Consider the following 22965-nt stretch of genomic DNA (forward strand, 5'->3'; position numbering starts at 1 on the left):
AGCAGATCACTAAACCCCTCCAAATCTCAGTTACCTCAAATGTAAAATGATAATAATGGTACCTGCTGTATCTAACTCTACTATTGCAAGGCTCAAATAAGTCATTGTACATAGAGGGTTTGCAAACCCTAAGACACTATTTCAATTCTATTTATTATTTTTGATATTTAGAAATGTCTTTGGCTTTTTCCAGATGCATGAACAATTAATCCACACTCACTAAGCACCTACTATACACAAGGAGGCAGCTAGGTGGTTCAGTGGATAGAACGCTGGGCTTGGAGTCAGGAAGACCTGAGGGCAAATCAGGCCTCAGACATTTACTAGCTGTGTGACCCTGGGCAAGTCATTTGACCTCTGTTTGCCTTAATCCACTGGAGAAGGAAATGGCAAATCACTCCAGGATCTTTGCCAAGAAAAGCCCATGGACAATATGGTCCATGGGGTCATGAAGAGTCGGATATAACTGAATGAGTGAACAACACATACAAGGAACTGTGCTGGATGCCAGAGACAAAAAGACATCAATGAAACAACTCCTGTCCTCAAGGCAGTGATATTTTCTGGGGTAGACAACATGTCCACGTATAAGTAGATACAAAATGCATATGGAATAAATACAAGATTATTGGGACTTTGAGGGGAAAATGTATCAACAACTGAGGAATCAGGAAAAAATAATAACAAAGCACTATTTTTCACATGTTATTACCCCATTTTATAGACGAGGAAATTGAGGCTGAGAAAGGATAAGTAACTTGTCCAAGGTCACTAAGGTAAATGCCAGAGGCAGGATTGAACTCATGTCTTCCTGACTCAAAGTCCACTCTACCCACTGTGCCATATGTTAGAAATGCAGCATGGAGGACTTGGTGATGGAGCTGAGCTTTGAAAGAAAGGAAAGATTTCAAGAAAAAGAGGAAAGGAGGAAGGACATTCCAAATTTAAGGGACAACCTGTGCAAAGGGACAAAAGGCTAGTTGGCCAGAAACATGGAGCATTTGAAGGGAACGATGCATAATAAGCTTGGAAAGGTAGGTTGGAGCCAGGTTGCAAAAGCCATCATCTGTCAAAGCGAGAGCTTATTTTATTTTTTTTATCCTAGAGGCAATGGGAAGCCACTAGAATTTTTTGATGAGTGGAGTTGGCATGCCTTGCAATAGCAGTTGACACAGAACCCAAAAAAAAAAGTAAATGAATCCTTTTTTCTTCAGTAGCTTGGATCATAAAGTGAAAGCTTATTTCTTTATCTTATTTAAGAAATAGTAACTAAAGGTCATTAAGAAAGCAATGAATATTTTTCTGAATTCCAGATTACTTCATCTGATGAGAGCAAAACTATTAGTTGTTGCTTTTATACCTGAACCTTTAATACCATGACATTTGTTGTCATAGAGTGTAAAGGAAAGGGGGAAGGGGATGAAGGGTAGGATGACAGGGAAGCAATAAAGTGGTCAAAAAGGAAAAAAGAAGGGGGAGAGAGAAGCAGACTTATCGAAGCATTTTTTAAAAATTATATAGAAATGAATAGAAGGATGACTAGAAGGAACCTTAGACTAGTAAGATCACTTAGTCACACATTGAATTTATTATATATTTCAGACAAAAGCAATCTAGACATAATAAAGGTCTTCAGTTTTCTGTACAATCCTCTCTTTCTGCTCTCCCTTGTATATGGAAATATTCATTTTATTAAAGTTCAGAATTAAAAAAAAATAAAGAGAGGTAAGACTAGGATTCTGGAGCCCTTGGCTCAGAACCTGGTTCTGGTTGTGGCACTAGGTTGGTTATTGTTTGTCCTTTGTTTTTGAAAAGGATCAATGATATCAAGAGTGATGACTTCTGCTTGATTGGATTTAAGTGAGGCGGAGTAGTAAACTCATCAGCCTCACTCTCTCTTTCAGAGTTATCGAAGTCCAGTGGCAGGACAAAAGTCAAGATGATTGGCAATGACCCAAGATGGTGTCTTTGATACCTGATCAAGCTCTAAGCGTTCCATGACGCCTGCTTCAGCCAACTTCACAGTTTTTGGAACAAATTGTTCTCATCTGCTCATTCTGCTGGGGGAAGTCTTCACATGCTTGGGGTAGGACATTCCAGTAACTCACTGATGGGTCTAAGGCTCGCCAGTTACCCTCAACCTAGTTTAGCCCATCTGCTGGGAAGGTTTTATCAGTATGTGGCTGCTGAGCATGGTATAGCTTCTTACAGCCACAGGTGAGAGTTGGGTGGAGGTGGACGCTAAAGGTGGATGAGCAGCCCTGAAAAGGGCCTAGCCAGCCCTCCCACCAGAAGTGCTAGTCCTCCCTGAACACCCCGTATACCCCGGCTTGGTTGGTATTGACTTTGGCAACGTACTTCATGTCTCGATTTGTGTTTGACATTCTTTGAGTCTCTTCCAGCTTTGACAATCCGTGTTCTTCATTCACAGACCCCCTCCAGCCTCAACTGCCTATCATTCTACCTTTTTGAACACTTGGAAGTGACACAGAGAAAAATGTGGCCAGTCCAGACCTTGAGGGCTCAGGGAAGCATGGCAGGTGTTATTTATTCATGAAGGTGCTAGGTAAAAAGATGTCTGTATTATTAGATTACCAAAGCAAGCATTTAAAAGTCAAATAATTTGGTCCAATTGCTTTTTGGAATGTAGAATAGACAGAGACCAAAACTCAGCCTGAGTATTTAGAAAATAAATCATCCCTCACCAGGCTAGACACTCCTTTCCCAGGCTAACTGAAAAGAATATGAGTATGTGAGTCAAGGCTAAGATAGAAGATAGAAAACATTCAGAGAAGAATTATCATAATGGCGAAGGTTCTTGGGATTCATACCTCATTAAGACTGGATTGCCCAGAGAAAAGAAGACTCAGCATGGCCATGATAGCTGTCTTCTAGTACTTGAGGACTTGTCATATGGAAGAGGGATTATACCTGTTCTGCTCAGTCCCACAGAGCAGATCTGTTATAAAGAGACCTATTTGGTCTTGGTATAAGGAAAAACTTCCTAACACTTGGAACTATGCCAAAGTGCAATGGATTGCCATAGAAGACAGTGTGGTCCAGTGGGAAAATCCCTGGTTCCAGAGGCAGAGGACCTAGTTTCTTTTCCCACTTCAGATATTTACCACATGTGGCTTGGGGCAAGTCACTAAATCTCTTCAGGCCTCAGTTTCCTCATCTTTAAAATGAGGAGGGTAGACTAGAAGTCTGTGGAGGTCCCTTCTGACCCTTGATCTATGATCCTATGTCTTCCCCTCACTAGAGGTCTTGGGAATGTTGTTGAGGGGATTCTTGATCAGGTATGGGTTGACCAAGATGGCTTCTGAGATCTTTTCTAACTCTGAGATTCTGTCACTTAATTTCATTTTCCTCCTCTGTAAAATGGAAATATTTTCATTATATACTTCAAGGGGATGTTGGAAGAATCAAATAAGAAAAGGCATAGGCACGGGGCAGCTAGGTGGCACAATGAATAGAGTACCGGCCCTGAAGTCAGGAGGACCTGAGTTCAAATCCGGCCTCAGACCAAACACTGACACTTACTAGCCGTGTGACCCTGGGCAAGTCACTTAAGCCCAATTGCCTAAAAAAAAGGGGGGGGGGGCATAGGCAGTCCTTTATAATTCTAAAGATCTATTTGAATGTGATTTGTTGTTATTCACTCATGTATTAAGCACCCTGGGTTTTCAAAAGCCATACCAATGGAGCAAAATGCTAGTAAGGTTAACCATGCTGAAAAGCTTTGAATATAGTCTCAGCAGGACCAGTCCAGTTAAATATATAAGGCTCATCACCAATAGATTGCTCCCTTGATGGATGAAGTCTTTGCCCATGGCTGCCTATGACCTAAAGGAAAATACAAATGGGCTCTTAGTCACATATGGTTGCCATTTGTTTCTATCATGGTAGTTACAGAATTTCAGGAAAGGTAACAGAGGATGGTAAACAACTACCCATAAATATTTGTTTAATTTTTGATACCCTAAATGTGAGGTCTTAGTCCATTTGAATCACATCAATATCTTTTTATTAAACAAACTAGAAGATAAAAAAATTATGTAGCTAAATGGAAAGATGGCTTACAGGTTCTCCTTGGAAAGGCAAATAAAGGAATGGATTTTTTTGTGCATCTAAATGCAGTAAAAACAAACAAAAAAATAAGACAAAACAAAACAAAAAAAAAAAACATGTCATGGGCTCCCTGGTCATATAGCTTTGCAATTTGTATGATAATTGCATGCAAAGAGAAATGGACATAACTACAGGCAATGTTCTTACATCAATTGCACAGAATGAGGGGGCAAAGCAAGTTTATAAAGGACAAGCTAAGACCCTCTAAAGTAAACCAATATTAATACTTGGTGACTTAAATGCAAAAGTAGACATAACAAAGGACAGTGAAAAACTATGTTAAAATACAGTTCTAAAATAAGAAATGAGAGAGGCTAGAACCTTATGGACTATTCAGAAAACTTATGAGTGTATATCACAAATATTTTCATCAAGAGGAGAAGAAGAATGAAGGAGATGGTTTCAGAAAAACCTGGAAAGACTTAAATGAACTGATACAAAGTGAAGTGAGCAGAACCAGAAGAATATTGTACATAGTAACAGCAATGTTGTAATGATAATTAACTGTAAAAGACTTGGTGACTGATCAAGACAATTATCTAAGACAATTCCAAAGGACCCATAATGAAAATTGCTATTCACTTCCAAAGAGAGAACCAATAAACCCTGACTGCAGATTGAAACACACTTTTTTCACTTTATTATTCTTGCTTTTTTTTATTTTTGCAACATGATAAGTATGGAAATGTGTTTTGCATGACTCCACATGTCTAATTGGCATTGCATTGCTTGCCTTCTTAATGGGTAGGGGAGGAGGTGGAGGGAAAAAGAAAATTTGGAAATTTAAAAATGAATAAATAATAGTGTTCTTTTCACAAGAGGCTGAGCCCCTCACTCTACCCAAATCACATAAATAAGTAAAATTGATTGTATTGATGAAATAGGAATTCATCCTGATGTGGGTCATTACTGAATTAGTTGTCTGAGTATGATCCAGCCATTAAGTTGGGGGAGCAAAAATTAAAATATACATCAAATTAGAACAAAGGATCAAATTGAGAAGATATGGCATTTTATTGGGTCAACTTTAACTTGAGATGTTTAATCAGTGTTGATGCTGAAAAAAAAAAGAAATAGATAAAAACAGGTATTGACACGGACTATTAATATTTCCTAGGGAAGTTTGTCCAGCTCTAACTTTCTATGAGTTCCAGTTCTAAATCAGCATAAGAAACTGATAATTGGAGAATCCTTGTCTCTTTATAGACTAAAGAGCTGAGGTATGAGATATATAAGTAAGGGGTGATAGAGAAATATCTAAGCAGTTGAAAGACAGAATGAGCAGTCCTAGCTCTGGTGTAATCAAACAATGACTCTCATTTGGAAGGCTGTGTGACAAGTGAATACTGGATTTAGAGTTAGATGAGCTGAGTTTAAATCTTGGCTCTATATTACCTTTGGCAGATAAATGACCTTATCAGGAACCGTTTCCTCAGAGGTTCTTAGCTGAAGGAATCCCTGACACAACAAATTTATCTGGCTAAGCCTTTGGACCCCTTCTCAGAATAATGTTTTTAAGTACTTAAAATGCATAGGAATGGAAAGGAAAGCAATTATGTTGACGTAGTTGTCAAAAATTAAAAAGAAAAACAAAATGAAGTTCATAAGTTACCTGGTTAAGAACTCCTGGATGACATCATCTTTCAGACCTTTTTCTCTTCCTCTGATCTATATTTTTAAAAATTTTTCTAGGCTCTTGGGACAAATGTTCCATTCAATATCCTGAGTCCTTTGCTGTTTTCAGGACTCTGCTTCAGATGTTTCTTCCTATAAGAAAAGATTCATCAAAATGATGTCTTTTCTTATCTACAGCTGTTACCACACACATTTAGAATGCTGAACTGCTTAACACTGTCTCATTTCCATATTCCCAAGTAATGTTTAACCTCCAGTAAAAACCTGGGAGATAACAGAGTGTGTTATCTGTACAGCTTAATTCCACCCCTGTTGGTTATTAATTTCTGAATATCTGAATTCTTGTTCATAGAAGAATGTACTTCAGTGACTGCACTGAAAGCCCCAGGCTCAGGTCGGATTTCAAGTTCTTGTCCTGGACTGTGAGTGACAATGATTGAAATCTGCTTTGGGTTCCATTGCTGAAATGCTTCCTGATCCAAAGAGTATCTGCACGAGCTCCATTCAGTGCTTCTAGACCCTGGTGACTGTTAAGGTCTGAGTGTTCCTTCTCCTGGACAAAAGACTAGCCATTTGTGGGCATCATCCCTGATCCCATATTCTTTGTAAGGACTGGACTCAGAGAGAGCATTTGCCCAGCACCATGTCAGGAGGGCGGGCGGGTCCCCAGACTAAGAACTTTGAAGCTTGGGATTATGTTGTATTTGCAGCTCTTTTTATCGTTTCTTCAGGAATCGGAGTGTTTTTTGCCATAAAAGAAAGGAAGAAAGTGACTTCTGGGGAGTTTTTATTGGGGGGCAGGCAAATGAGCTGTGGTCCGGTGGCTTTGTCCTTGACTGCTAGCTTTATGTCAGCAGTCACTGTCCTGGGGAGTCCTGCCGAGGTTTATCGGTTTGGGTCATCCTTCCTGGTTTTCTTCTTTGCGTATACATTTACCATCATCTTTACGTCCGAGCTCTTTCTGCCAGTTTTTTACAGGTCTGGGATCACCAGCGCTTATGAGGTAAGGGAAGTCATCATTGTTTGGAATGTCTAGATTAATTGCTAATATGTCAGCCAGCCAAGTTCTCCACGTGGGTCTCCATTCCCACAAATCGTGCCTGCATATAGTGAGATGCTTAATAAATATTTACTGAATGAGTGGATGGATGAGTAACGTGCACAGTCTTCGTACTAAGAATATGCACAGTGCTTAAACTTAGTGCTATAAACTTCTTAAGGCATTGTCACATCTTTCCTCTTGTTTGGTCCCTGTGGGTCAATAGTCTAGATTTGGTGGGTGGGAATGGGTGCTGGCCCAGGGTATACTGGCAAATGTTTAGCCAATTGGTTCTTTGGAACATTTAATCTGCATTTTTAACATTTTCCCCATCATTTTCTTAAATCTAGATAATCAACAAAACAATAAATTAAGTCCTAATTTGCAGCATTTGCCAACTTTCAAGGTGTAAATGTGAATTTAACGATCAGTTCTCCTAAGCCAGTTTGAGCTGGCTCCAGAACATCCTTGGTACTGGTTTAAATTTGCACCAAACTCTGAATTTTCCAAACTCACAACAGCTACAGGAGGCGATGATATATTTTTGTCAAGACTGCTCAGTTTTTAGAAGATACCATTTGGTCCCAAAGAGATAGGCAGGATAAGAATGATCTTCATCTCCATTTTACATGTAGTGAAACTGAGATACAGCTAAGTCACTTGCCCAAGGTCACATAAGTAGTTAGGGACTAAACCTATAGGATAATCTAGTCTTCTTGCTCACCCAGCCCAGGATTGTTTTGATTATGTTTTGATGAAGATCTGAGCATTTCACATGGAATCATGGTAATGGAAGGAACCTTAGAAGCCATTGAGGCCAACCTATACCTGAAATAGAATTCACTCTGTAATGTACCTAACAAGTACTTGTCTAGCCTGTGCTTGGGGATTCCCAATGAGAGTGAGCCTATCCATGAGCCATTGGGAGAGTTCTGTTACTGAGTTTCTCTTTGTAAATACAGAATTTCTTTTCAAACACAGATTTATTATTTGGCCTTCAATGTTTCTTTTTCTCCCAACAAATATATATGCACACACACACACACACACACACACATTTACACATACACACATATATTTGAAATGTTATATTTTAAGGCAAAATAAGTGTTTATAGGAAAATTCCCTATGTTACTTAGAAGCAAAAATGGGATATTCTCCCATGGATTTTCCAGGAGTTCACAATAGAAATAACAACTATATAATGTGACTCAGGAATTGAATTTTGAAGCATCCTCACTGATCAATTGTGATAATAACACTCTTCCTTCCACTTTGAATACTCATTACAATGCAAATTTTTCATTTGATAAGGTGGCAAAGGTGAGAGGTGTAACCAGATGTCCATACCCTTAGAAAAGGAAGAATGGTAGGGTAGAGTGCTGGATTTGGAGCCAAAGACCAAGGTTCAAATCCAGATTCTGCCATTGAATCCTTGCATAACCTTGGACGAGTCCCTTTTAACTTCTCTGGGCCTCAGTTTCCTTATGGGTGAAAATAAAGGGGTCGTACTAGATGGCCGTCAAGGGTCCTTTCTAGCTCTGAATCCAGGGTGCTAATTCTATGAATGAACTAGCGAGTCAGATCACTCAATTCAGTCAAAAATACTTGACTATTTTTAACAGAATGGACTACATTCACTTGAATTTAACTAAACTGTTAATTGTGCATATAGATTAATGTTTTGACAGATACCCCTACTATATCTACTGTGAAGATCAAATGAAATTACATGCCAAGAATGCCTTCCAAACTTTGCTCAGACCTTCCCCCAGGTGTGGAATGTCTTCTCCTCTCATTATCTGGTTGAATCTCCAATGTACCTCCAAAGCTGAGCACAGGTGTGCAGGAGCACAGACAATTTTTCCCAATCTCTTTGCCACACACATGCCCAGTCATTAATGCTCTTCCCCTCTTAAAATTACTTTGTCTTTTCTTATTTTATTTGTATGTTGTGTTCCCCACCCCCCAACTCCCCCTCACCCCTGCTTCCCTCACACATACAGAATATGAACTCCATGAAGTGTAGAAACAATAGCATTTTTGTACCTAAGTCTGCACCTTATTCATGTTAAGGGGCTTAATAAATATTTGTTAAATTAGATTGAATAGGCATTGCAGTAAAATGAAAAGAACATAGACCTGGGAATCAGAGAACCAGGGTTCAAAACCTGCCTCTGATAACTACCTGTGTGGCTTTGGGCAAGTCATTTATCCTCCCTAGGCCTCAGTTTCCTCATCTGTAAAACAAGGAGGAAGTTGCATTAGATGGATGGCCTTTGGGGTCCTTGCCAGCTCTAAATTGATTGAGGATAATATGAAGTCACTATGATACACATGGAATTAAAAAAGAAGAAAAAGTCAATATACCCTTAAATATTGTCTTTCCCCTCGAATATGTTCTTTCTTTTGATTTACTGTTTCTGAGTGATATCACCATTTACTTAGTCTTTGCTGTTGGCTGTTGGTTACCTTTGGGTTAGCTTTGCTTCTTTCCTCTCCCTTCCCCATCATACCTGAAACATTACCAAGACTTTTTATTCTTCTTCTACAGCACCCTGATGTCTTCTATATGCTATCCCCATTTCTACCACCCTAGCTCAGGTCCCTCGTTAATACCCATCTGGTGTATAGAAAAGCCTCATAACAGATTTTTCTTATTCCTCTCTCTCCTTTCTCCAATTCATTTGCTGCCAAAATAATCTTTCCTATGTATGGAACTGCTCGTGTCAGACTTTTGGTCAAAAATATTCATTGAGTCTCCATTGCCTACTTAGTAAAGTTCTAGCTTCTTCATCTGACTTTCAAGGCTTTCTATAGTTTATCACCATATTGCCTTTCTAGCTTTAGTTCATATTGCTTTCATGTTACTTGCTTTCTAGACAAACTAGACAACTCTCTGACACCCAGACTCTCTTTGCCTTTTCTGACATTAGTCTGATGCCTGGAAAACCAGCCCTCCCTCACTTCTTCTGTTGAATTCCTGTCTTTCCCACACTTAGTTGAAATGCTACCTCCTGCAAGAAGGGACTACTGCTCATCCCTGACAAAGTGAACTCCAGAACCAGTTCCCCTCTCTTTTCTTTGGGATTGGCTCCATGTCTTATGAAGCACACCATTTTACAAGAATATAATCATTGTGAATCTGAGAAGTAAGGATTTCAGAGGAGAGCCTAGAGTCCTCAATGGCCTTAAAAGAAAACAAGTTGGGAAGATAATTCAAGGTGGATGGTGGTAAGAATTTGGAGTTATTTGGCAGAGATAGTTTCTCTAGGTTCGTTTTCTCCATGTGAAAAGATTGGATTAATGATTCCTAAGGTCCCTGAGCCCCGCCGAGTCTGTAACCTCTGTTGGAATGGAAGAAAGGCCAGTTGACTTAAGGGCTGGGATGCAAAGGTCTTTCAGATCCTTTCATAGGATTCCTAGGTGAAAGGATTCAGTTCAGTTCAAAACAATTGACAAAAATGTATTAAGTGCCTACTAGGTGTAAAGCACCTGTTCCCAAGACCATTCAACCAATGATCTTCTCCCCACCTGCCATCCTACCATAACTCACCCTGGTCTGAAAGACATTATAGTCCTCTGGAAGCTGGGTTTTATCCTCCAAATACCTCATTTTACAGGTGAAGCAACTGAGCCATAGTCTTGCTCAAGGTCACACATTAGCTCTGGAATCTGATCCCTGTTCCTTCGACTCCAAATCCAGTTTTTGTTTTTTTTTTTGTGCTACTGTTTCAAATCAACCCTCCTTCCCCAGTGTTTCTCTTAACATACTTAAGAGGTGTGTGTGTGTGTGTGTGTGTGTGTGTGTGTGTATACCTTCACAAAGCTTACAATCTGGTGGAGGGGATAAAAACAAAGAATTGAAACAAAGCAACATGACCTAGTGACTATGATGGACAGAGAAATTAACATAGAAATCTAGAGAAAGGAAAGATCAGGACCTTTCAGGGGAGATGAGGGAAGTCTACATGGAAAAGGTGGTGGGAGAAAAGGTATTCCAAACAAGAGGAATAACTTCAAAGGTGTAGGGAAGACACAAGCTCAAGAAGGAAGGAGAATATAGCAAGTAATTCCATTTTGGAGTAGTGGAAGTCAAGGCAGAAGAGTAGGCTGGGGACAGATCAACAATGCCAGAGCTTAGAATTCATTTTGCAGCTCAATGAAAGGCCATTGGAAGTTTCTGAGTATGCTAGTGATCTAGTCAGACCTGGGTTTTAGGAAGATTAATTTGTCATTAAGTGTGTTGGATGGATGTAATGGTGGGGAAGTTCCGGGAAGGGAGGGCCAACAAGGAAGGTCTCCTAAGTCTAGCTGATAGCTCTGATTAAGATTGGTCTCAGTGGAAATGGGAAGGAAGGAATGGATTTTATAGCATGAAATAAACACACAGAAGGAAAACACCACATGGAGAGATGCTGCATGGAAGCAAATTTTAGCTCAGTATCAAGAAAAACTTGTTAACAGAGTTTAAAAAAAAAAAAAGAAAGAAATGAAATGGACTGCCTGGAATGGTAGTGAGTTAAGTATTGCTGGAGGTGTTCAAACTGAGGTTAGCTGGCTTATTAAAGTTGTTCCTGTCCATGTAGGGGTTGAATGAGAAGACTTCTGAGGTCATTTCTTACTTTCACAGTCTGTGATTCTTGGGCTCATGAGATCATAGATGTAAAGTTGGAAGGGACCTTAATGGTTAACGAGAACCCAATTCACTCATTTTACGTGTAAGAAACTGAGGCATATAAAGGTTATAACTATATAGATGGAATGCTAGCAATAAGGAGCTGTGTCATGGCCAGGGTAATAGAACTGATAAATATCTCAAGGTAGGATTTGAACCTGGGTCTCCTTAAATCTCAGTGCAGTGGTTGATCTGTTATACCATCTGTTACACTGGCTCCTAGGTTAGTTCTGGCTAAAGCATTGTTGATTTTTTTATATATTTTCTTTTTGTTTCCTTTAGTACTTACATTTAAGATTTAACAAGGTGGTCCAGTATGCTGCCACACTTATCTACATAGTGCAGACGGTAAGAATCATTTCAAATTTTGGGTTTGGGTGCTGGGGGGAGGTGAAGAGGGAATGTTTATGGGAATATATATTTTCCCCAGCCCCTGATGAGTGATGAGATTCCATTATTCCAGTTAGGTTGGCAAATAAGGCCAGCTTCTTGGTACATGGGTAGAATTTACAGAGATCCATAACTATAGATCCACAGCTAAAATAGGAAAGGTGGGCAGATGCTAAGGGCATAACATAGAACATTTTGAATATGACTTCTTTTTATCCCATGTTTTCAATTCCAAAACATCCCACTCTCTATGACACATGGAGACCTAGACAGGTAGTGTGTCCTAGTGGATGGTGAGCTGTCCTTGGACTCAGGCCTTAATTCCCCCCAGACAATGCTCTAAAAATCTAAATTGTAGTTCAAGTCAATTGACATTGGTAGGAGTTGCTTCACCAAGGAGCTCCCTGCATTAGTGAAATAGCAAATATGGTAAGAAACAAACAAATAAATGAATGGTGCATGGAGTCATGTATGTTCAAAACATATGCTCAGAGTTGTTAATGAACAACAACAATAATAAACCTACTCTTGAAAGAGCAAAGTTGAGTTCAGCTTTTCATTGGGAGTGGGAGGAGGACAAGGTTTTTTCAAGGTTTTCAAGGTTACACGGATGCTTTGTCCTGGCTCTGCCTCACTGCTCTGAAGCAAGTCTATAGTTCATAGACCTACTCATTTTATCCCTTTTCATTTATGGGTTGTAAATTCATTACAGGAGCTACAAATAAGTAACCTGTCTTCTAAGACTTTAGTCTAATAATTTCCCGTAAAAAAAAAAAAAAAACCAAACCCAACCACCTAGAACATTGTGAGGCATCCTCAGTGAAATTTGTGGTCACTTAGAAGAGATAAATCTAATGATTCATATGGTGCATAAAGAATGCCTGTTATCTAGATTTTGAAATGTCCACCCTCCATTCAGCCACTAGTATGATTTTCAGGTCCAATCATGTCGCACCCCCATCAATAAACTCTAGTGTCTTCCTTGGTATTTAAAGCCCTCAATAACCTGGCCCCTTCCTACCTTTCCAGTTGTCTTATACCTTATTCCCTGATATCTACTCTTTGGTCCAGTGACAATGACCTCCTGGCTGTAGTCAGGGAGGGAGGAAGAAGAGCATTCCAGGCATGGGGGCAGGGGGAGGGGGTGCCCCGAAGCAGCCAGAGGGACTGTTTTAAGACTGAGAAATGGAGTGTCCTACTCATGGAACAGCCAGCAGGGTAGGAGGACCAAGACATTCCCAATTTCATTGAGTTCTCCCATGGGTTAATTACTTCTCCCTTCCTTATTGTGGTTTCCTTATTTCCTGATGTTTTCCAACTCCTCCCTGTGAGGTGGCGAGTGGGGGCAGGAAAGACACATTGTCTATAGTCATCGCATGTATTGTGTTATGTCCTTTTAAACCCACTGGCTTTGAACAACCAAGCCTATGGCAAGGGTGCTACCACCCTAAAGGAGCGAGACTCAGTAGACTTCTGAAGTGGCCACACTCTATGCTTATAGGCAGCTAGGCAGCCAGTCAACAGCCTCTTTGCCAAGCAACTCTTCCTCACCTCCTTCTCCTTCAGATCCTCTATACCGGAGTGGTGATTTATGCTCCTGCTTTGGCGCTCAACCAAGGTGAGTGGTTAGGAAAATAACGTCTCAGCTGAGCCCTCTTTCTGATTTGTGCAAAATGCATTTAGCACTGATAGGCTATTCTTAAGGCTAAGTGCTGCCATCGATGAAGGCTTTTGAGTCGAGGCCCAGGCTACCACTTTGAACAATTAATTTAGGTGCATTGCTAATTGTTTTGTCTATGTGATTCCAAATAATGTGTCCATAATTATTATTATTTTCATATCTCTTAGTTCTTAAGGCTTATGGGATTTTAGGACTGGATTGTAGCAAGGTAAAATAAAAATTGACCTAAAGTTTTGGAATTATGTACACATACTTTTAGGGTCAGTTAGGTGGTGCACTAGATAGAGCACCAGGCCAGGAGTCAGGAAGTTCTGAGTTAAAATGAAGCCTCAGATACTTAATAGCTGTGTGACCCTGGGTAAGTCACTTAATCCCTATTTGCCTCAATTCCTCATCTGTAAAATGGGGACACATTGGAGAAGGAAATGGCAATCCATTCCAGTATCTTTACCAAGAAAACCCCATGGGCAAACTCTATGGGGTCATGTGGAGTTGAACATGACTGAAAAACTGAATAACAAACCCACAGCTTTAGAGTTAGGATGACCTAGAAGAAAGAAATACACACACACACACACACACACACACACACACGTATATATATGCATATATTTATAATTTTAATGAATGAAAGATCAAAAATATTTATTTTATTCTGTTCAGATTTATTATTTTCCGAAAGCATAGTGATTCTCCAGTATGCCGATGGATATGTGGACCCATCTATGTAGAAATAGTTATTCAATCAATAACTATTTAAAAGGAAGAGATCATACCAAGTTAGAAAGGCTTTGTGTCCAGGCCTGGCAATGGCTTACATGTCTAATGTCCAAAGTTCAGGTTAGCTTCGTGTAGTGGGCTCATCATCAGAGGGCTAGCCACCAGGTGCTGAATTTTTTGCCTCCAGAAACTCCTGTAGGCCATCAATGATAGAGAGATTGTTATGGGTATTAGTGAAGGTGGTGTCCATACCAGTGAAATCATGGGCCTTTGAAGTTGGGGTTAAAAATCAAGGGTTGTTGATTAACCTCATTATTTTATTCAATTGTTAAAATTCATTCAAAATGGCAGTATTTCTTACCAAAGATTTGAATGATTTTAAAATTATGGTATATGGGTAGTTGAGTAGCAGAGTAGATAGAGTGCCAGGCCTAGAAGTCAGGAAGACTCATTTTCCTGAATTCAAATCTGGCCTAAGACATTTATCAGCTGTGTGACCCTGGGCAAGTCACTTAACTCTCTTTGCCTCAGTTTCCTCATCTGTAAAATGAGCTGGAGAAGAAAACAGCAAACCACTCTAATATCTCTGCCAAGAAAACCCCAAATGGGGTCATGAAGAGTCAGACACAATTAAAATGATTGAACAACAAAATTGTGGTGTAACTCTGCTAGTTAAGGGTGTATGTTTAGACCAAAGACAGAAAGGTGTGAAATCTGAGAAAATCTCTTCTAAGTCTTATGGGATTTCAGGACTGGATTGTGGTAAGTAATAATAAGATAAATGTTCCATACCTGATGGATGCTAGTTTCCAAAGGAAGTCTATAACTAGACTTACCCCTTCAAATCAGGTGAACCCTCTTCTGCCTCAGTTTCCCTGGAAAGTTCTCTGTTTGCCTTCCTTAGAGAAACCTCTTATAACTTTTCTTACCTTTCACAGTGACTGGCTTTGATCTCTGGGGATCTGTGTTTGCCACAGGAATTGTCTGCACGTTCTACTGTAGTCTGGTACGTATATTCTGCTCAGAGAAAGCTTCGCCAGCCTAACATGGAATACTGCCAAATCACAACCGACAGAACTCTAATTCTAGGGAGTAAATGACCGTATTTCAAAGTTATGCGGAAAACAAAAAAGCTGGCTTGACTGTTCCTATTTTCCAGATTAAGAATTTTTTTCTTCAAATGTACTTTTATTGACCATCTCTAAAGTAAGCAAGGTCTAAACTTGAGTTGATGCTAGAATATCATGACAAATACTTAGATTTACCAATGGAAAAGTTTTCCTAGGCTATGGCTACATGTCATTCTGGTGATACCTGCTTTTTCTGGGGGGAGGGGAGAAAAAGGGATTTTGGGGAGAAAAGGGATTTTTTTTTCAATCATTAGCCATATTCACCCATAGGCAACACTTATATTGCCTAAGAAAAATGGCCTCTCTCAACTGGCTCTTTGTTAAGAGAGAGAGGGGATGATTGTATGCGTGAGCAAGTGTGGTATTTGGTTAATTCTAAAGATCATCAATTCCAGGACTTGAATGCTGCTGTTGGCTGCTTATCAGTAAATCTGGAACTACTTTCCACATTCTGATCTGCCCTCACTCAATTCTTTAGACTCAGACTCTGGGGGTATTGACAATATGTTTAAATAAATGTTAACAATTAACTGTGACATTATTTTCCTAGAAAAGCCAATGGACATGGGTAAGGAAAATGAGTAAGTAGTTTGGAATGTGGGGACACAGGTGACTGTCTCTAGATGATGAATCTTTCTATGAATTATCACGCAACAGGTACCCAATATATGATATCGTTACTACATATAGCGTATAATATTCATTTTAAATGCAGCAAATTATCCCAGGTTTCCCTTTCATCTTTTCAGCATTGAAAATTGCTTAGAAATGTCTTTCAGACACATTTCTCTTCCTTTCATCCCCACTGTCATCACTCTTGCTCAGATCTTCATAGCCTCATGCTAGGCCTACTTAAATAGCTTTCCAACGAGGCTCCATTGCTTTCACCCTCACTCAGCTCAATCCATTAAACACCAAAGCTAGATAAAATTTCTAAGTAATCTATGTCATTATGTCTTTCTTTGGCTCAAAAACAAGAACCCTTCCAATGATTTCTCACTGTAAATATGATGAAATTCAAATTCTTCAATCTGAAGTTCAAGGTTGGCCATCATCTTTGCCAACTTAACTAATCACATCATGTCCTCCGATTCACCAGCACAAACCCTGTGCCCCCATAAAGCCTGTTTCTTCACTGTGTACCATAACATGGCACCTGTTTTCCAGGCCTTTTGCTTCTTTATGCCCTGAATCACTCCTCTTCCAGTTATAGAAAGTAGGCATGGCTGAAGCCACACTTCGTATATACTCTGCAAGGCAGACAGATTCTGCAGCTTTTCAATATGGCCCTCTGCTGGAATTTGCTCTTATCATTCTCCTAGTTCCTGAATAAAATCCTTTATTTTCCTTCAAGGCTCAACTCAGGGGCTGCCTCCTTAAGGCGACTAGATGATATAGTGCATAGTGGGCTGAACATGGAGTCAAGAAGACCTGAGATCAAATTGGGCCTCAGATACTTGCTAGCTCTATGACCCTAGGCAAGTCACTTAACTTTTTGCTGTCACAGAATATTCATTTACAGAAGTGGAGGTGATAATAGCACCTTTTCTACAAGGTTGCTGTGATTATCAAATGAGATGAGAGGGAGCTAACAAACATTTTTTAAGTGCCTGCTATGTGCCAGGAACTGTGCTAAGTGCTTTACAAATATCTCAGTTGAGTCTCATAACAACCCTGGAAGGTGATTGTTGTTGTTCAGTCATTTCATTTGTATCTGATTCTATGTGACCCTGTTTGGGACTCCATACTGGAGTAGTTTGCCGTTTCCTTCTCCAGATCATTTTACAGATGACAAAACTGAGGCAAACAGAGTTAAGTGACTTGCCCAGGGTCACACAGCCAGATTTGAACTCATGAAGATGAGTCTTCCTGATTCCACTGTACTGCCTAGCTGTCTACTCTGGGAAATAGGTACTATTATCATCCTCATTTTATAGTTGATGAAACTGGGGCAAATAGAGGTTAAGTGATTTGTTCAGGGTCATACAGAGAGAAAGTATGTGAGACTGGTGGTTCTCAGGTTCTCTAGATTCTAGGTCCAGGTCTTGGTTCACTGTACCACCTACAATATCGCAAACAAGAGATCAGCCCAGTCTTTGCTTGAAGATCTCCAGAAGGGGGAAGCACCAAGTCTTGAAGAAGTTCATTCTACTTTTCAGAAATTCAGTTAGAAAGTTTTCCTAACATGGAGCCTCAATCTGTCTTTCTACCCATTTGTTCTTGATCTGTCTCTTGCCTACCTCCTAATCCTCCCTTTTTCATTCAGTATATCTTTTACCACTACCCCAAACCAATCAGTCATCCATCCAAGATGTCAATTTCCTACTGATTCCTCTGGTCCTTTTTTGCAAGGTACTTATGCATAGTAGGTACTTAGTGGAATATCTGTTGAATTTATTTGAATTTCAGAGTTCCAATTTGAAACATTTGATTATATCCTTCTACTAGGTCAATGGTAATTTTAAAGTCGTATCTCTCTATGTAGTCAAATCCAATTTGATTCAATTCAACTCAATAAACATTTAAGTTAATGTAAATATCTCTCACTGCAATTTAACCCCTTGCTTTTGTTATCAACCACGATGGAGGACAAATGTTCATCATTTCTATGTGATAACAATCTAAGAAAGTCATAGAGTTAATAGCTACGTGATTACTAGTGCGAACTTGTTGTTCGTGGGGGTTGTTGTTTCAAAACTGGTTACATTGGCTTTCCGGGGCAGTATAGGCAAAACATCTGGATGATTGAGTCTTTATCAGACCTAGTTGAATGGGTCAGATATTTTACCATTATATAGACAGTCATATTTTGAAGGGAAGTTCACCCCTCTTGGGACTCCAAAGCCATTTAGTCTAAGTCCCTCATTTTGTACATGGGAAAGTAAATTCCCTTTCAACTCTAACGTTCTAGGAGTCTCAGTGGGACTGATTTGAGTCTTATCTGCGTTATGCATCTTAACTGGCAAAGTACAGGAGACAATGACAAGAAGACTGTGGAAAGATAATATAAGGATTCAAGTATAAGGGAATATGATATGGCGGAAAGGGCACTGGATTTGGAGTCAAAGGTCTGGTTTCAAATGCTGTTTTGTCATTGAGACACTTAACCTCTCTGGCCTTCACTTCCCTCATCTGTAAAATGAAGAAATTGGATGAGATTGCCTCTTAAGGCTCTTCCAGTTCTGCGTTTATGATCCTGTACTTGATAAGATAAAACCTTCTTGAACTTTTGAGCAGGGGACTAGGGGAATAAACCAAAGACTTTTGTCAACTTTGATTTGAAGAACTCATCATGGATTCTATATGTTACAGGGAGGATTAAAAGCAGTTGTGTGGACAGATGCATTCCAAATGGTTGTCATGGTGGGAGGGTTCTTGATGGTTCTTATACAAGGAACAGCATATGCTGGCGGATTTCAGAATGTATTAGACCAATCAAAAAACGGCTCACGACTTGAAATATTCAGGTACGTCTAATATGATTTTATTCTGTTTTGGGTTACTTTTTCTTATTGCTTACAATATCATCTTGGAATCATGGAACATGACCTGATCTATGAATGTCTCTCTCATAGCTTTGATATGGATCCATTGAGAAGGCATACGTTCTGGACGATTGCTATCGGAGGAACCTGTACATGGCTAGGCATCTATGGTGTTAATCAATCCACGATACAGAGATGCATCTCTTGCAAAACAGAAAAGCATGCCAAGGTGTAAGTTGGTCTTCATTATTGTTACGATTATCATCATCATAATGTATTTATTGAACACTTACTATCTGCCTGAGCTGCATGTATTAAGTATCTTCTTTACACAAGCTAAGTGTTCAGGCATAAGACATTCTCTATGAGATCTAAGAGCTTCTTCCAATGAGATTGAAGAGATGGATCATATGGAAACAGCAGTAAACTAGGAGCTCCTTAAGAGCAGGGATCATTTTGTTCTTGTCTGTGTGTTACTAGCACCTAGGATATTACACAGACTATAGACACAGAAATATATATGTGTGTACACACACACATCTATCTATCTATATATATAGATATACATGTGTGTATGTGTGTAATATATATAATTTACTTAAATTACTTATTAATTTAATTACTTAATAAATATATACATATTTAATACATAAATAATAAATAAATATAAATAATAAATTAAAAGATTAAATTAAAAATAGGCAATTAAACTATTTATTAAATGATAGTCGAGATTAAAATCAAGACTGATGTTTGAGTGATAGCTCTGCCAATTACTGGTTGTATGACTTCACTTCTCAGTTTCCTCCTCTGGGAAATGAGAGGGTTGGAATAGATCTTCTTCTTGTGTCAGTGTTCTGTGAAGCTATGATTTATTGTAATCTAATAATTGCTGAAGTAGCAGAGATATTTTCAGGTGCCAGGAATTTGGGGAAGGGAAATTGGGCTAGGGCAGATGTAAAAGTTTACCAAAGGGGGTGTAGCTTGATATGCTTTCTAAAGGGCAGGACTTAGATGATTTTGAGGATGGGGGTAGACCCTCCTTCTCCCCCTCCTCAAGAAAGGCAGCAAAGAATGTTGGCAAAAATGGACATGTCACACATGGTCAGGGGACAATGGGTAGACCAACGAAATAGGAATTAAGAGTCTTTGAGGTGTAGTGGGAAATTGTTAGGATCTAGTAGATATTTTTCTAGTTGATAAGCTTTTGATTTGACTAGCATACTTCTGAAGTGATTTTTAGCAGATTATCCATTAACGACCTCTTTATCAGAAGCAATGATGAAAGGATTGCAGAATTTTAGATCTAGACTAGAAGAGATCTCAGTAACTGGTTCAATCCTTTTATTTTCAGGTGAGGAAACTGAGGCCCAGAGAGGTTAACAAATTTGCCCAGTCACAAAGGTAGCAGGTAGCATAGCTGGAATTCAACTTCAGGTCAGAGGGTAATAGAATAATAGATTTGGGATTTTATAAACATCTACTCCAAAAATTTCCCCATTTCCTCATCAGATAAGGAAACTCAGGGCCAGAAAGTTTAAGTGACTGGCTCAATGTCACACAGGTAATAAGGGGACCACCTTGATTTTTTTTTTCAAGGCTGTAGTATTAATTTCATCATATAGACTACAAGAGTATAGACACAGCTAACAAGTTGTCTTTATATACTATTTCATACACACTAAAGGTGTCTAAATTACATTGGGATTTGACACTGTTAAACCCTGAGATTTGTCACTGTTATTGACACCATTCTAAGAAAAATCTCTTTAAAGATCTACTTCACTTTATATAACATGCTGTGTTCTTGAAAAGTTGTGTTTCAAATGGATTTTTGTTTAATCAAATTACATCTTGGATGCATTAACTGGACTTTCTATTTAAAAGATAACTGTGCTGAAAACATTTGAATAGTAAAGAATTTTCTGGCAAAAAAAAATCTTGAGTTATTTGTTTGGTGAATCTGAATTTTTCGCATTTTGGATTTATCTAGTATTATGGTTAGGAAAATCTTACCCCCTTCTCCTCCTCTTCTTCTTCCTCCTTCTCTTCCTCTTCTTCTCCTATCACTACTCCTTCTACCCCTTTCTTCCTCTTCTTAATTCTAAAACAAACAGAAAAACATTTCTAAGCCTCATTCTTCAGTAGCTGACTTCTTTGAAGCATTATCTTATCCAGCAAAATTCCACAAAGGGATCTTCATAATACCTAAGAGATTGTTTTTTTTTAAAAATAATGTTTAATCTATATGAGGCTGTTTCTAAAGGTCATAAATGAAGTGCTCACCTAGACGGGAAAATCTATTTCCTTTAAGTAGCAGATGGATGGGGGCAGCTAGGTGGCACAGTGGATCGAGCACCAGGCCTGAAGTCAGGAGGACCTGAGTTCAAATGTGACCTCAGACCAAACACTTGACACTTACTAGCTGTGTGACCCTGGGCAAATCACTTAACCCCAATTGCCTAAAAATAAATAAATAAATAAATAAATAAGTAGCAGATGGATGACCACTTATTAAGGAAGTGCTCCTATTTCAGATGGAGGTTGGACTAGATGACCTCTGAACTCCCTTCTGACTGAGATTGTATGACCTCCAATGATGGAATCCTTTCATTCCATTAAGGCATCTCATTCCACTTTGGAACAGTTTTGATTATTTATTTAATGTTATTTTTAAAACTTTAACTATATTTATATAATTATAATTCTATATCATTACATTAATAATTATATTGTTATTACTTAATTATTAGAAGGGTCTTCCTTATATTTAGCTGAACTTCATCTCTTTATAATCTCTAGACATTGGTTCTGGTTCAGTCTCCCAGAGGCAAGCAAAACAAATCTAATACCTCTTATGCATGAGAACTATCAAATATTTTAACATAGCTATTATCTTTCCTAAATGTTCTTTTCTCCAGTTAAAATAAAAATCCTCCATCCGTTTCTTATATGACATTGGTTTAAAGCTTCTTGCCTTGCTAGTGACTCACCTCTGGGTATAGTTGACCTTATCAACGTCTTTCCTGAAAGATGGCGCCCAGAACCAGATACGCTCCCAGCTGTGTGATTCGTTCAAAGCCCCTCGTGAATAGTGCTCTACAGGTTACTAAGTGTTTTAAGATGTACGTTACCTTCTTTGGTCCTCACACCAGCCCTGTGAGAATGGACTCCATTATAAGGGATACTGACAGGCCTCTCATCTTCTCTCTTCCAGTGCTCTGTATCTTAACTTAATTGGTCTCTGGATAATTATGTTCTGCGCAGTCTTTTCAGGCCTGATCATGTATTCTTACTTCAAGGACTGTGACCCCTGGACTGCTGGCCTAATCTCATCACCGGATCAGGTATGGATGCCAACAAGGTGGGTTGCCAGCAGGGACCAGATGGGGTAGGTTTGTAGCTCATTTCTAGGTGAGCCACAAAAGACATGAAAATCAGGAAAGGGGAGCATGGTATAACAGAAAGACCTTTGTCCTAAGAGCCTAGAAATGAAGGCTCCAATAGAAACTCTGCCATTGACTTATGCTGTGACTTTCAGCAAGGCATTTGCTCTCCACAGGCCTCAGTTTCCTCATATGTAAAATGAAACAATCAGACTAGACTATCTCTAAGATGGCACCTAGCTCTTAAATTCTGTGATTTATGAGTTCTGCAGTTGTTTATGCTGTCTGATGTGGAGAGGTATGTCTGAGAAAAATGTTAAGGGGCAGCTAGGTGGCATAGTGGATAGAGCTCCGGCTTTGGAATCAGGAGGACCTGAATTCAAATCTGGCCTCAGACACTTGACACACTTACTAGCTATGGGACCTTGGGCAAGTCACTTAACCCCGATTTTCTCACCAAAAAGCAAAAAAGAAAAAAAAAAGAAAAGAAAAATGTCAGCCACTTGGGTCTTTTAAAAATTTTATTCATATCTTTTGTTTTACATCAATTTCATTTCAAGTAAGTGCTTTCCTCCTCCCCTAGCTGCAAAGTTGCCCCTTATAGCAAGAAAAAGAAAGGAAGGAATTAATGAAGGAAGGAAGGAAGAAAGAAAGAAAGAAAGAAAGAAAGAAAGAAAGAAAGAAAGAAAG

At 39.1% G+C, this 22965-nt stretch overlaps 1 protein-coding gene across 1 annotated transcript in view; it reads left to right on the plus strand.

The window, feature by feature from the left end:
- The first annotated feature begins 6190 nt into the window (after positions 1–6190).
- The window catches only part of SLC5A12 (solute carrier family 5 member 12), a 35991-nt gene continuing 19216 nt past the window's right edge, over positions 6191–22965 (plus strand). Inside the window, exons 1-7 of the mRNA XM_027852652.1 lie at positions 6191–6769; positions 11766–11831; positions 13440–13491; positions 15213–15280; positions 18717–18871; positions 18980–19120; positions 22107–22236. Coding sequence (XP_027708453.1) covers positions 6410–6769; positions 11766–11831; positions 13440–13491; positions 15213–15280; positions 18717–18871; positions 18980–19120; positions 22107–22236 — 972 coding nt within the window. The 5' untranslated portion in view covers positions 6191–6409. The remainder of the gene's footprint in view (positions 6770–11765; positions 11832–13439; positions 13492–15212; positions 15281–18716; positions 18872–18979; positions 19121–22106; positions 22237–22965) is intronic.

Source organism: Vombatus ursinus, unplaced genomic scaffold (genome assembly GCF_900497805.2).
Source record: "Vombatus ursinus unplaced genomic scaffold, bare-nosed wombat genome assembly UNPS02009770.1, whole genome shotgun sequence".
Classification (NCBI taxonomy): domain Eukaryota; kingdom Metazoa; phylum Chordata; class Mammalia; order Diprotodontia; family Vombatidae; genus Vombatus; species Vombatus ursinus.